Raw genomic sequence first — 15404 nt, forward strand, 5'->3', positions numbered from 1 at the left:
TTAAAAATTTTTTTATTTTGGAGGGTTTTTTTAGGGCTGTATCCATGGCATATGGAGGTTCCAAGGCTAGGGATCAAATCAGAGCTACAACTGCGAGCCTACACCACAGCCACAGCAACTCAGGATCCAAGCTGCATCTGGGACCTACACCACAGCTCACAGCAATGCCAGATCCTTAACTCACTGATTAAGGCCAGGGATCGAACCCATATCCTCATGGATCCTAGTCAGGTTTGTTACTGCTGAGCCATGATGGGAACTCCCTTAATTAATGACAGTTTAAACTGTGACAGTATAATGAGAATGTTAAAGAAATTTGTATTTTCACACTGAACAAAGAATGTTCAACATTTTATAGAGAATAATATAGTTTAATCTTAATTTTTGATACTACTTAGAAATTAATAGAATATATAGTTGAATCATTGCTTGTCACAAAATATTTTCCTTCAAGTGGAGAAAATGGAATATTTGTGTTGCAAATACACACATTTAATGTCTTGACCATTTTATAATTATAAAAAATATCTTGTAATATTTTATTGACTATATATGTTGAGTATTCTTTTTAAAATTTATTTTGTTTTTAAAAAAGTCTTATTGAACTATAGTTCATACACAATGTCATTAATTTCTGCATTAGAACAGAGTGATTTAGTTATATATGTACACACCTCCCTTTTTTCAGATTCTTTTCCCATATAGCTTATCCCAGAATATTAAGTAGAGCTCCCTGTTTTGTACAGCAGATCCCATTGGCCAGTCATTCCATATACCACAGTGTGCATATTCCACTCCCAAGCCCCCAGTCCATCCCTCCCACTACCTGTCCCCCTTAGTAACATAAGTTTGTTTTCAGAGTCTGTGAGTGGTGTTTCATAAATAAGTTCATTTGTATCAATTTTTTAGATTCCACATATAAGTTATATAACATCATGTCATTACCATGAAAAGACATGATAATCATGATAATCTCTAGTTGCAACTGTGTTGCTACAAAAGGCATTATTTTGTTCTTTTTGGATGGCTGAATAATACTCCATTGTATATATGTATCACATTTTCTTTATCCATTCCTCTGTTGATGGACATTTAGGTTGCTTCCACGTCCTGGCTGTTGTAAGTAGTTCTGCTATGAACATTAGGGTGCCTCTGTCTTTTTGAACTATGATTTTCTCCAGATAGATGCCCAGGGGTGGAATTGCTGAATCATATGGTAATTTTATCTTTAGTTTTCTGAGGAACCTCCATACTGTTCTATGTAGTGGTTGTACTACTTTACATTCCCACGAACAGTGTAGGAGCGTTCCATTTTCTCCACACTTTCTCCAGCATTTGTTATTTGTAGACTTATTAATGATGGCCTTTCTGATTGTTGTGAGGTGATACCTCATTGCAGTTTTGCTTTGCATTTCTCTAATTATTAGCAGTGTTGAGCATCATTTCATGTGTTTTTTTGGCCCATGCATATGTGTTCTTTGGAGAAATGTCTCTAGATCATTTGCCCCCTTTCTGCCTTTTTTGTATTAGCAGCATATGGAAGTTTCAAGACCAGGGGTATATCTGCCGGCCTATGTCACAGCCACAGCAATGCAGGATCTGAGCTGAGTCTGCAACCCACACCACAGCTCATGGTAGCACTGGATCCTTAACTCACCAAGCAGGGCCAGGGATTAAACCCAAATCCTTATGGATACTAGTCTGGGAACTCCCATGTGGGAGTTTTTGATTAGGTAGTTTGTTTTTGTTTTTGATACTGAGTTGCAGGAGGTGTTTGTGTGTTTTGGAGATTAATCCCCTGTCTTTTGGTTTATTTGCAAATATTTTTTTCCCATTCTGTGGGTTGTCTTTTCATTTTGTTTATGATTTCTTTGGCTGTACAATAGCTTTTAAGTTTAATTAGGTCCTATTTGTTTATTTTTATTTTTATTTTTATTTTCATCACTCTAGGAGGTGGATCTGAAAGATATTGCTGAGTTCATGCCAGAGAGTGTTGGGCCTGTGTTTTCCTCTAAGTGATTTTTAGTATCTGGTCTTACATTTAGGTCTTTAATCCATTTTGAGTTTATTTTTATATTTGGTGTTAGTGTTTTAATTTCGTTATTTTCCATGTAGCTGACCATTTTCCCCAGCACCACTTAAGGAAGAGATTGTCTTTTCTCCACTGTATATTCTTACCTCCTTTGTCTTAGTTTAATTGACCATAGGCGGCTGGGCTTATTTCTGGGCTGTCTATCGTGTTCCATTGATCTGTATTTCAGGCAACAGTATGTGTTATTATTCTGTATTCAAAACCTCATGTTTGTTTGAAATCTCAAATAAGAGTTTTACAGAAATACACTTTGTAATTTTAAAGGAAGTAAATGTGTGCGTGTGTACACACACACACATCTGTCTATATCTTTATTGAATTCATTGACTGCCAAGATGAATTCAGTTATTTAGGTTATTGACTAAATATGCCTATGATTTAACATATTCATAAAGCTAAGTTTGATTTGTGCGCTATATAGTAGCTCTGGTTTGTCTGCAGAAGATGGGTCAAATCCACATTTCATGTCTGATGCAAAGCCCAGGACCTCCCAGATACTTTTGAAATATTCCAGATGCACATTCTTCTGGTCACCCTGCCTCATTTCTCTACATGCACTGGAGTTTTATTTTCAGTTTGCTGTCTTTCATGGGTCTTTCTCTCAATTTTGTCCTGTTCCCAAACTGGACACTCAGCCTTTTCCTTATCTGTACCAATGCCCTCGCTGGCCTTCCCCTCAGAATAAATAACAACAAAATGTCACCACTGATAGAGATTGCTCGTAGCAGCATTATTTGAACTAGACAAAAGATGGAAACAATACAATGCCTATCAACTAGTGGATGGATAAATACACATGCCCAGCCATACAATGGAATTCATACATTCATTCAGCAGTAGCATGAAAGAATGAAGCAAGGATGCAGCTGTCACACTGCCAGACCTTGAAAACATTTGTTCTAAATGAAGGAAGCTGTTCAGAAAATACCACATGGTGTATGGTTCCACTGGTATGAAATGTCCAGAATAGGCAAATCTATGGAGACAGAAAATAGATTAATGAGTGCCTGCTATTGGTTGTCTTAGGTTGGGAGAATGAGGCTGATAACTGAAGGGTGTGGCTATATCTTGAGGTGATAAGGCTGTTCTAAAATTGAGGCGTTCGCATCGTGGCTCAGTGGTAACGATCCTGACTAGTATCCATGAGGACCCAGGTTCGATTCCTGACCTCGTAGTGGATTAAGGATCCAGTGTTTACGTGGGCTCTGGTGTAGATTGCACATGTGGCTCAGATCTGGCGTTGCTGTGGCTGTGGCATAGGTCAGGGGCTACAGCTCTGATTGGACCCCTATAGCCTGGGAACCTCCGTTTGCCATGGGTGCAGCCCTAAAAAAAAAAAAAGAAAAGAAAGAAAATTGATTGTGGTAATACTTGTACAAATATGAATATACTGAAAACCATGCAATTAATTTTTATTAAAATATAACTGAGAACATTGTTAGTTTCAGATATTCAAAATAGCGATTAAGTTTTTCTGTACATTATAAAATGGTCAGGACAGAAAGTCTAGCTACCACCTGTCACCGTATGAAGTTATTGCAGTGTTGTTGACTGTACTCCCTATGATGTGCATTGCATCCCTATGACTTGTTACTTTATAACTATAGTTTTTTTCGTGCCTTCTCATCTTCCCATTCTCCTCCTCTCTAGGCAAACCATCAGTTAGTTCTGTTTTATTTTTGTTCAGTTTGTTTTGAATTGCAGATTCTACACAGATGTGTAACCATGCAGGATATGTCTTTCTCTGACTTATTTCAGTAAACCTAACACCATTTAAGTCCATCCATGTTGTTGCAAAAGGCAGAATTCCATTCTTTTTATGACTGTGTAATATTCCATTGTATATATGTACTACATCTTCTTTATCCATTCATCTGTTGATGGGCACTTAGGATGCTTCCATATCTTGGCTATTGTAAATAGTGTTGCACTGACGTGAAGATGTCAGTTCAAACTAGTGTTTTTGTTTTATTTGGATAAAAATCAATGATTGGGATTACTGAATCAGATGGTAGTTCTATTTTTAATATTTTGAGGAACCACTATACTATTCCCCATGGTGGCTACACCAATTTGCATTCCCACCAATAGTGCACAAGTGTTCCCTTTTCTCCACATTTCCGGCAATACTTCTTTTTTACTGACTTTTTGATAATAGCCATTCTGATAGGTGTGAGGTGATATCTCTGTGCATAATACTCTGTGGCTTGGATTTGCATTTCTCCATTATTATTGACGCTGAGCATCTTTTCAAGGGGCCATTGGCATCTGTACATCTTCTTTGGAAAGTGTCTGTTCAGGACCCTGGCCCAATTTTTTAATTAAATCGTTTGTTATTTGAGTTGAATGAGGCCTCCAGACCAGAAAGCCTGCTGAGGGGCTTGGTGCCCTTGCTCCCTGCCCTTGCTCCCTGGGGGGAGCCTCCAAATTTGTGATTACTGTCCATGTGGTGTCACCCACAGGGTGGGTGCTGACCTTGCCACCCTCCTCTGTACTTCGTCAAGGGTCCTTCTCTTGTCTTTAGTTGTGGTTTGTCTTTCCCTGGTCCACAGCTGCTTCTCCTGGAAGTTGATCTGTAAGCAGCTGTCACTTTGGTGGGAGAAGATGAGCACAGGGTCTTCCTTCTCCACCATCTTGGTTACCGCATTTTAAACTTTAAAAGAATGCATTGTATAATATGTGAGTTACATCCCAATAAAACTGTTGGGTTTTTTTTTTGTTTTTTTTTTTTTCCCTTTTCTAGGGCCACTCCCACAGTATATGGAGGTTCCCAGGCTAGGGGTCGAATTGGAGCTGTAGCCGCCAGCCTACGCCAGAGCCACAGCAACGCAGGATCCAAGCTGGGCCTGCAACCTACGCCACAGCTCACGGCAATGCCGGACCCTTAACCCACTGAGCAAGGCCAGGGATTGAACCCGCAACCTCATGGTTCCTAGTCTGATTCATTAACCACTGCGCCACGATGGGAACTCCCAAATTGCTGGTTTTTTTGAAGTCAACAAATTGCAGAGTTTTTGTGTTGGCAGCTACCAGCCACCAAGATAGTTTTAGTTTTTTTTTTTGTTTTGTTTTGTTTTCTGGAGCTATGGTGGTTCAAGTGTGAGAAGGAAACAGTTTAAAAATGAAAGTGCATTTCATTTTCTTACCATGATGCTCTCAGACAGCCCCTGTGTACAAGTGGCAATTTTCTTGGTGATCCCCAGAGCCATTAATGCCCACTTACTTCTTTGGGGGTTTCATCTTTTTTTTACACACTTGCATCCAGTCAGGAAAAGCAGAAGTATGAATTATAATTCTTCACTGACACAAATATAGTAACAATATACCCCAACTTCATTTTTCCACCTCCAGTGCTTAAAAAGCAGTAGCAACTACAGAAAGTTTGGGACATAAGTTTCTGTTTTGACCACACATTGTTTAATGACAGGGGTTTGCGCATTTCAGCTTCTGAACAGATGGATGAGGCTACACTACAAATCTCAACTACCTCTGAGTTACAAAGGTAGAAGCAAAAGTGTATTTTAATAGAGGAAGAATGTGAACAATAGTTACAGCTCTGTAAAACACTCTGTAAATTCCCTGATCAAATTGCATGGAATGAGATTAGAGCCTTCATTCTACAGAAACTTATTTTAACATTTTCTGTGTGATTTCTTTCGTTTTTATAGCTTTAGATCCAGCTAAAGACCCGTGCTTGAATATGAAATGTGGCCGCCACGAAGTGTGCATTGTGCAAGGTTCTGGGACCGCGGTCTGCATTGGCCAGCGGAGACTTGCCCACAGGTAAGTCTTGGGAGCGCAAATCCACTGATGGAAGGGCACCCTTTGCTAGGACTTACTGTAGAATATAACCGTTTGGCAGCGTCTGCTTAGCTTTTATCCAGAGTTTTATTGAAACAGTTGCAGAGTCTTGGTTAATATAATTATGATTCTCTTGAGTTAAACATTGTTATCAGGTGGGATTACTGTAGATTATAGAGTTAGGCATATATTGTTAGATAAAGAGGATTTTGAAGGTTGGATTAAAGTGCCATACTGCATAGTGACACTTTTTCAAGTGTAAGGAACGTACCATTTGGGTACCCTCTAAATATTTCTGTGTATGCCAGCTCAAACATCCTGTGTCCCTCGGGGGAAAATTTGGAACAAAGTTAAAGGGGGAAAAAGGTGAGTGATGGGTGTTTATTAAAAAAAGTCACACACAAATAGCGATAAGGTCTTCAAGGAAGCGCTGGTACTGAAGTTGTGTGGTCTAGTCTCCGAATGCCATCACACTCCCCAGAGGAGAGCAGGGGCTAGAATGTCTCACAGAATGATCACCACTGCTTCTGGAAAGTGGGCTGCATGTTGAGAACTATCAGGAGTTTAGAAATAGTGTGAAGTTTGGTGCTGAGTCTTAAGGACCAGAAGGTGCCAAACCAACGAGGGAATGACGGCAACTGGTGGGCAGGTGGGCCTGTTCCAAAGAGACCACTGTCTCTGGGACAGTGCCCTGAGGTCCTGTTTTGTTTTCACATCAAATGAACGAGGGGATTTTGCTATTTCGGGGACGTTCAGAGACGATTGGTTTTTGGCTTTAGTGTACTTATATCTGAATTCTGTTATTCAAGCACCCCAGCAGACATTAGATAATCATAACCTAAGTAGCATTCTGGAAAACAGCCAATATTTAAGTCTTTGCTGTTCCTTATTTACAGGAAGGCGCAGAAGTCCAGGCTACTTGCTCATGCTCACTAGCTTGGAGGGCGTCTTCCCTCTGTGTAGCTGCAGAGGCCGATCCCAGGTCCAGGTCAGGCCAGTGCAGCCGAGACCGAGGGGTTGGGATCAGATCACCTGGGACGAAGTCGGTCCAGTGACATCCCTGCAGAAGTGAGAGAGGAAGGGGAGAAGCCCAATGTGGGGACGGAAGGTGTGAGAGAGGCTGGAAAAGAGCATTTGCTAAGATCAGCATCCTGCGGGGCTAAGGGCAGGGAGCGGCAGAGGGTGAGGCTTGGCTGCCTGGCCTTTACCCCCAGAGCCAAGACCTCTGTGCTGGTTCTCTAAGCGACGGCTCCACTTTGGGCCAGAAGTTAATTTTTCTGTCTCCAAAAAGCTTCTGAATTTCTTGGAATTCGTAGGAGTTAATCAACAGACATTTAAAATATGACTATGTGAACGTATGTGTTGGGAGGCAGGGTGCTCAGGAGGACAGTGTGGAAGTGAATCCACGAGTAGCTGAGTTCACTTCCTCTAAAAGCAAAACTGTGTTATCACCTTCCCAACCCCCAGGAAGTTCCCACCCATGCACGTGAACTCCCTGCGAAAGGGTCTGCCATTTCACCCTGGCACCCTGGGCCCAAAGAAGCAAGCAGGTGAGGACCTCCCAGTTAACGCCAGGCTGGGCAGAGCCGGCCCCTCCTGAGGACTGACCCCTGGGCCAGGAGAGCCCTGAGCCAGCTGGCCTCACAGATTCCTGCATCTGTTGACTGAGTCCCTGATTTTTTTACACATGTGCACCTCACTGCTTCTCCAACTTGCTGTTAAACAGCGACTTTACAGACAAAAAGAAACTTCTTAACCTGATAAAGACTCACAGAGGCTGACAGCCTAATGGTTTCAAATATAAGCAGGGGAAGCATTCCGCCCACAACCAGAGCCAGCTTGGCCCTGGGCGCCCCGTGAGCTGGGCAGGGGCTGCGTGTGCAAGTGTTTTTATGGATAGTGTTTGGTCGCCTTCTGTTTCTGATAGAGACTGGGTTGACATTGCACTTAGTACGCACTATATTCATTCAATAAATAGCTAGTTTCCAGAGAAATAGGATTTGTATTCCACGTGCTTTATTTGCTTTGAGCATCAGTACACAAGTGAATGTTTAAATCGCAGTGTATGTGTGTTGTGAGTGGGGGTCCAGGGTGTGTGTGTGTGTGTCTCGCCTTTGCTGCCTCTGCAGCTGCAGGTCATCAGCACTATTTCCTAGATCAGTGTTTCAGCACCAGTCAATGCTGCTGGTATTTAAAAAAAAAAAGAGAGAGAGATTTGGCAAAATAAGACGGAGTGAGGTTCTTCAACCTCATGCATTTTCTTAGGACAAAACCAACCCTGTTAATTTCTGCCTCATTTACACCAAAGGTTGAAAAAAAAATCGATAAGGAAGCAGGGGCCTACTAAGGAGGCATTAAGTCAAAGAATGATGAGGTTAATTTAAAATGCTGCTTATCCTAAATATATTATCAAGAGAGGATGCGTCCTAAAACTCCTCTATCTTAATTGTACACTTTTAGGGAGTTCCCATTGTGGCACAGCGGAAATGGGAACCCTGCTGATATCCATGAGGACACAGGTTCTATCCCTGGCCTCACTCATTGGGTTAAGGATCTTGTGTTGCTGTGAGCTTCAGTGTAGTTCGCAGATGCGGTCTGGACCTGCCATTGCTGTGGCTGTGGTGTAGGCGAGCAGCTGCAGCTCTGATTTGACCCCTAGCCTGGGATCTTCCATATGCCATGGGTGCAGCCCTAAAAAACAAAATTAAATAAATAAAATACAGCTTATCCAAAATATATATATCAAAAGAGATGAGCCCTAAAGCTCCTCTATTTTAATTTTATGCTTTTAGAATTCACAGTTGTAATGATTATATTCAAGAGAAGATCTAAATTTCTGTGTAAGTTTGAAATGACTATGGTATTTACATTTCTATTACTAAACATTGGAATACTTATGATGGGAAGGTTGAAGCACAAGATCTGAGGTATAGTGGGGTCCCACACATGTTTTTGTTAAGTTGAATTGAACTTATTTAACTATTTTAAAGTAACGCTTCTTATATTTATGTAAGATTTCCCCTTCTTGGCACATAGATACACTGATACTGTCCTTAGGGAGAGTGAAATCCAGCATTTGTTTCACACTTGACATGTGCAAAGCTCTTTACTAAGTGCCTTACTTGATTTAGTTTTTAAAACAACCCTAGTGCTTTAAAGTAAAGGTTATTGTGCCCTTTATATAGAAATAAAAACTGAAGCTCAGAGATTGTGGGTATCTGCCTGAGATTAGTTATATAGAGAAAGAAGTAGGTAGATGGATAGAACAGATTTAAGATTTGAAATCAGGTCTTTTCGATACATATTCCTTTTTGTAATTATAAATAAATTTTAATCATGTTTAATAACAGACGTATATATAACCATGAGAATCTAGCTCTTTATGGATTTCTTTTGGTTAAAATAGAGAGGTTTGCAACACTTTTTTATTAGACTTAATTTTCTAGAGCACTTTTATGTTTACAGCAAAACTGGACAGAAAGTACAGAGAATTTCCCACAGGCCTTTGCCCCACACATGCACAACATCCCCCTTTATCAACATCCCCAAGGGTGGTACATTTCTTGTAACTGTAACCTGCATTGACACATTGCTGTTACCCCAAGTCCATAGTTCATATCACTTTTTAATATTAACTGCATTTTGAAACGGGTCATAGTATTTCAAATACAGCAAGTTAGTGTAACATCGTTTGACTCCTCTTTTTGAAACACAGATAATGGCAAAACTTCATGGTATTGCATGTGTGTCTGGGACTTTCCTACAGATATACAGATTACATATAATATATATATTTGTGTGTATTTGTTATGTATATGTGGGTATATATTTGTGTACATACACATGTGTGCCTACCTAGTTCAATCTCACAGTGGTGATGTGGGGTGAAGTGGGTTACAGTTACTACCTCATTTTATTAATGAAAAAAGCTGAGACCCAGAATTTGCTCAGGTGATAGACTTGGATGCTGAACCTGATCAGTGAGATTCCAGAATTTATTCTCTTAATTATTACATTGTAGTGCCCTTTGAAACATACTATTTAATGTTTGTAAAGCATTTATATAAATGAGGCATTCTTCTAAGCATTTTGGAGGTAACTCATTTTGTCTTAAAAAAAACCCCTATTTTCCTTTATGAAAATCCTTGGGTACCTGCTGCTTCATGAATGGTTTCTGAGCATATTTTAATGCACATGCTTTCTCGCTGAGCATGCAGTTCTTAACTTCTCCTTTTATTCTGATATCAGCCCCAAGAGCCACTTGAGAATTGCTCAGAAGAACGTTGAACCCATTAGACTATCCATTTAGATCTGTCAGTGTGGTTTGGTCAGGCTTTACTTTAGACCCTGCCCATCACGCAAACCAAAGTACATTTCTCAAACATGAGACAAAGGCCGCACTGACAACACTTTATACGTGCACAGCACTTACCACATTGTGACATCATTCCCACTCCTGTTAGAAGTCCGATCGCCTTGGGGAGCTGCTCTGACCCGATAGGGCAGAGTCTCAGCCTTCAGGGCTACAAGACAGCCCTGCAGGCAGGGGTATCCCTATGTGGGGACATTTCAGAACAGACGTGGATCCGAACTGCCTGCGTTCAAGGTCCAGCCCCTCTGCTTGGCTGTGTGACCTCGGGCAGGTTACTGCAAACCTCCATGATGCCTCTTCCTCTGTAAAGAAGGAATGATAAAGGCTGTACTTCCTGATGATGTTTTAAGGATTGATGAGTTAATATACAGAAGCAATGAGAACAGCACCTGAACTGCAGTAGGCATCTGCTTTTTTCCCCAAAAAACATATTGTATATTTTGTAATTGTAAACTTTCATTATGTCTGAGTTTTTCCCTAGCAAAATGTTTTGCCCATTTGCCCCTTTTTGTTCCGGCATGTTCTCCATTTCTGAAGAGGCGTTCAGCCTGATGGTTAATGGTATGTAATCTGAAACTAGTCTGGCTGGCTTTGAAGTCCAGCTTCATCTCTTTGGAGAAAACTACTCTGAACCCATTAAACTCCCTAAGACTCAGTTTCCCTATTTGTAAGACAGAAATGATAATTATATGGTCCATATTTTTTGAGAATTGAAGACATAATTTGTAAGCACTTTTCACAAGGTTAGCACTCGATAAAGATTAATTATTGAGAAATCTCAGTTCAGCCTTTTCCTGGATATCTCCCAGCCCAGGAAGAATCAGACTCTCTTCTGTCATTGTCTGTAGCACATTAGAACCACTTTTAATCCATCTGCATCATAGTCCTTGTTTGTGTGTTTAGGAGCTAAAAGTTGAATTGCTGTTGACACTGTGTGTGAGAACCTTGGTTGACCCCCATCAGGAGTGTAGGAGATGCAGTTGCAGATGATTTTTCTATTTCTAGAAGAATTAATTTTGTTAATGTCTTATTACCCAAAGCCATCTATAGATTCAGTGCAATCCCTATCAAATTCTAATGAGACTTTTCACAGAGATAGAAAAAAAAAACTATTCTATAATTTGTGCGAAGCCATGAAAGACACCAAATAGCCAAAGTAATTTTGAGAAAGAACAAAGCCAGAGACATCATACTTGCTGATTTCAAACTGTACCGCAAAGCTATAGTAATAAAAACAGCATGGTAATGGCATAAATATGGACATGTGGACCAATGGAGCAGAGCAGAGACTGCAGAAATGAACCTCTGCATATACGGACAACTAATGTTTGACAGGGGAGCCAGGAACACCCAACGGAGGAAAGACAGTTTCTTTAGTAAAGGTTGCTAGGGCAACTGGATAACTACATACCGAAAATGATATTAGACCCATATCTTAAACTGCTCACAAGAATTAACACAAAATGTATTGAGGAATGAAAGGCAGAGCTAATCTTGCGGAACTCCAAGAAGAAAACATAGGGAAGAAGCTCCTTGAATTGGTCTTGGCAAAGGTATTTTGGTTGTGACAGAAAAAGCAAAATCAGTGAAAGCAAAAATGGGAATAATCAACCTTAGAAGCTTTTTTACAGCAAACGAAAACATCAGAACAATGAAAAGGCAGCCTATGGAATGAGAGAAGATACTTGCAAACTGTATATCAGATAAGGGGTTAATATCCAGAATATATAAAGAACTTACACAACTCAATGACCAGAAAATTAACAATCTGATTTTAAAATGGGCAGAGGACTTGAATAGACCTTTTTTAAGGAAGTCATACAAATGACCAATAGACACATAAGATGCAAAAAGTTACTAATCGTCAAGAAACTGTAAATCAAAACTGTAATGAGATACAACCTCACACCTGCCAGAATGGCTGTCAGCAAAAAGACGGCCAGTACTCTTGGAGAGGATGTTGAGGAAGAGGAACCCTCCTACACTGTTAGTGAGAATGAAAGTTGGTGCAGCCACTGTGGAAAACAGTATGGAAGTCCCCCAGAAAATAAAAATAGATCCACCAGGTGGTTCAGCAATTCCACTTCTGGGGAATATATTTGAAGGAAATGGAAACAAGAGTTTGCAGAGATACCCTCATTTTTGTGTTTGTTATAGTGTTATTCTCAATAACCACGATATGGAAACACCCTAAGTGTCCATCATGGATGAATGGATGAAGAAGTTGTGGCATTTATATGTACAAGGAAATATTCAACCATAAGAAAGAAGAAGATCCTGCCATTTGCAACAGCATGGATGGACCTTGTGGGCGTTATGATTATTGAGATTCACCAGACAAAGAAAGACAAATAGGGCATGATACCACTCATATGTGGAATCTAACAAAGATGAAAGCCTAGAAACAGAGTAGAATGGTGGTTCCCAGGGGCTGATGGTTGGAGAAACTGGGGAGATGTTGGTTAACAGGTACAAATTTGCAGCCAGAAGATGAAAGAACCCTGGAAACCGAGTATACAGCATAGTGATGATAGCCAACAGTACTGTGTTATGTGCTTCACAACTGCTGAGAGACTAGGTCTTACAAGTTTTTAACCACAAAAACCTGATGATAATTATGTGACCTGATCGAGATGTTAGAGCTTCAGTGGTCATCTGCTTCAATACGTAAATGTATCAAATCAACACGTTGTACAATCAGACTTATACAGTGTTCTATGTAAGTTGTATCTCAATATAAACAAAACACAGTACCAGAAACATTAGCACACCCAAAAATGAATAATATAACTAAATATGTATAATATGTATATGAGGAAAACTACTAACCTGTGATGAAAGAACTCAAGAACAATATAAAGTTATTCCGTGTCCATGTGTAAAAAGATTCAATGAATTCAAGGTCCCTGTTCTTCCCAACTTGATCTACAGGTTCAATGCAATTTCGCTTAAAGTCCCGGCAAGTTATCTTGCAGATGTTAACCAACTGATTCTAAAGTTTGTGTGGAGAACAGAAGACCCAGAATAGCCAACACAACATTTAAGGACAAGGACAAAGTAGGATGACTGGCACTAGGTGACTTCAGGATTTAGAATAAAGCCACAGTGCTCAAGACAGGGTGGTGTGAGTGAAAGAACAGACAGAGCAATGGAACAGAACAGAGAGCTCAGAAGTAGACCCACAGAAATGCAGTCCACTGGCCATTGATGGAGGAGATAGGGCAACACACTGGAGCAAAGATGGTCTTTTTAGCCAATGGAGCTGGAACAACTGGAAAGTCATTTGCAAATAAGTGAATCTAGATGCTAACCTTACATCCTTTACAAAAATCAACTCAAAACAGACAACAGACCTAATGGAAAACACAAAGCTATTACATTCCTAGAAGACAACACAGGAAGAACCTAGATGACCTTGGGTATGGCACTGCCTTTTTATATAAAACCCCAAAGGCACAATCTAGGGAAAAAGCAATGGGAAAGATGAACTTCTTTATAGTTAAAAACCTGTGCTCTGTGAAGGACGATGTCAAGAGAATGAGATGACAAGGTCCAGACGGGGAGAACATATTTGCTAGAGACACATCTGGTTAAGGACTGTTATCCAAACATACAAGGAGCTCTTTAAAACTCAAACAATCTGATTTAAAAATGTGTCGTAGACCTTCACAGATACCCCACCATAGAAGATGTACAGATGGCAAGTAAGCAGAAGAAAAGATGCTCCACATCATGGGTGATCAGGAAAACCCAGGTGGAAACCTCAGCATGACTCCACAGCACCTTAGGACGGCCGCATTCAGACACCAGCAGCCCTGAGCCTGGGGGAGGTGGGACAGCGGGAACTCCCATCACATTGGCCACATTGGAACATGATTTGGCACTTTTCTCACATAAAAAAACATATTCTAACCAAATGTTTCACAGTCACACTCCTTGGTATTTACCCCATTAAGATGAAAATGTATGTTCACGCGACACCTGCCGACAGATGATTGTAGCAGCTTTTTCAGAATTGCTGAAAGATAGAAACAACCCAGATGTCCTTCAGGAGGTGATGAGTAAATACCCTAAGGAACATCCAGGCTGGGGAATAGTATTCAGCAATAAAAAGAGATGTACCATCAAGCCATGAAAAGCTAATGGAGGAATCTTAAACGGATATTATTAAGCAAAAGACGCCCATCTAAAAGATGACATTCTGCATGATCTCAACTATACGAGGTTCCGGAAAGAGCAAAACTAGGAAAACAGTGGTTGCAGGAGTTGAGGGACAAGGTGGGACTTTTAGGGTCTTGAAAATGCTCGGTACAACCCCATGATGGTGGATACACATCATGACACATCTGTCCAAACCCGCGAGATGTACAGCACCAAGGGGGAAGCCAAGTAAACCACAGACGTTGGGTGATATTGTAACACATGGACCATTTGCTGGGCTGTTGATGATGGGGGGGGGGGGGCGCAGAGGGTCCTGGTGAATCTCTGTACCTTCTGCTCAGTTTTTCTGTGTACTTAAACTGCTCTAAAAGCAAAGATTTTTTTTTAATCTCTTTTCAGTTTCAAGAATAAATATGTGTCTTTAATCATGGATGGATTATGTAATAATGATGTATTAACCAGTCATTCCTTCCAGATTGTAACATAGTGAAACCTGATAAAAACATGGTGAGTTAAAAGAGATTCAACCAAACCAATAACGTTTTTTGGAGCTGCAGCATTTTTTTCAGACAGGAGGATAATTTGATCACAAAATAAGGAGGTTTAATAAGAAGGTCCCAACACTGGAAACATATACACTAGATATTTAAACAGTAACAAAATGTGCATAATTTACTCATTCTCACTATAATTTAGACCCATTATTTTTAAAGCAGTTGGTGTTTGATGGACAGGTGCTCTGATGAACCTGATTACTGTTTTACACGTTTCTCATTTTGGTAATTTCTTCATCAAATGAATATTTCTTATTCTAAATAGTTCCCTCTTTAGATAACCAATTTTATTTCTTAGTATTTTAGAGAATTCAGTGTTATTATTTTTAATGCTGTGATTTCCAGTGATCCATTTAGCTATGAATTCATTTAATTTTAATCATGGTTAAATATTAAATGCAAACTCTCTAGTACTGAATTTTTA

The 15404-nt window shown here is 40.1% G+C and overlaps 1 protein-coding gene across 4 annotated transcripts in view; it reads left to right on the forward strand.

Moving 5' to 3' along the window:
- SPOCK3 (SPARC/osteonectin, cwcv and kazal like domains proteoglycan 3) overlaps positions 1 to 15404 on the forward strand; it is a 366633-nt gene that overhangs the window by 167513 nt on the left and 183716 nt on the right. For all 4 annotated transcript variants that reach the window (XM_021074207.1, XM_021074205.1, XM_021074206.1 and 1 more), the window contains one exon: positions 5761 to 5875. In XM_021074207.1, the coding sequence (XP_020929866.1) occupies positions 5761 to 5875 (115 nt within the window). The remainder of the gene's footprint in view (positions 1 to 5760; positions 5876 to 15404) is intronic.

The sequence above is a fragment of the Sus scrofa genome, chromosome 14, assembly GCF_000003025.6.
Source record: "Sus scrofa isolate TJ Tabasco breed Duroc chromosome 14, Sscrofa11.1, whole genome shotgun sequence".
NCBI classification, from domain to species: Eukaryota; Metazoa; Chordata; class Mammalia; order Artiodactyla; family Suidae; genus Sus; species Sus scrofa.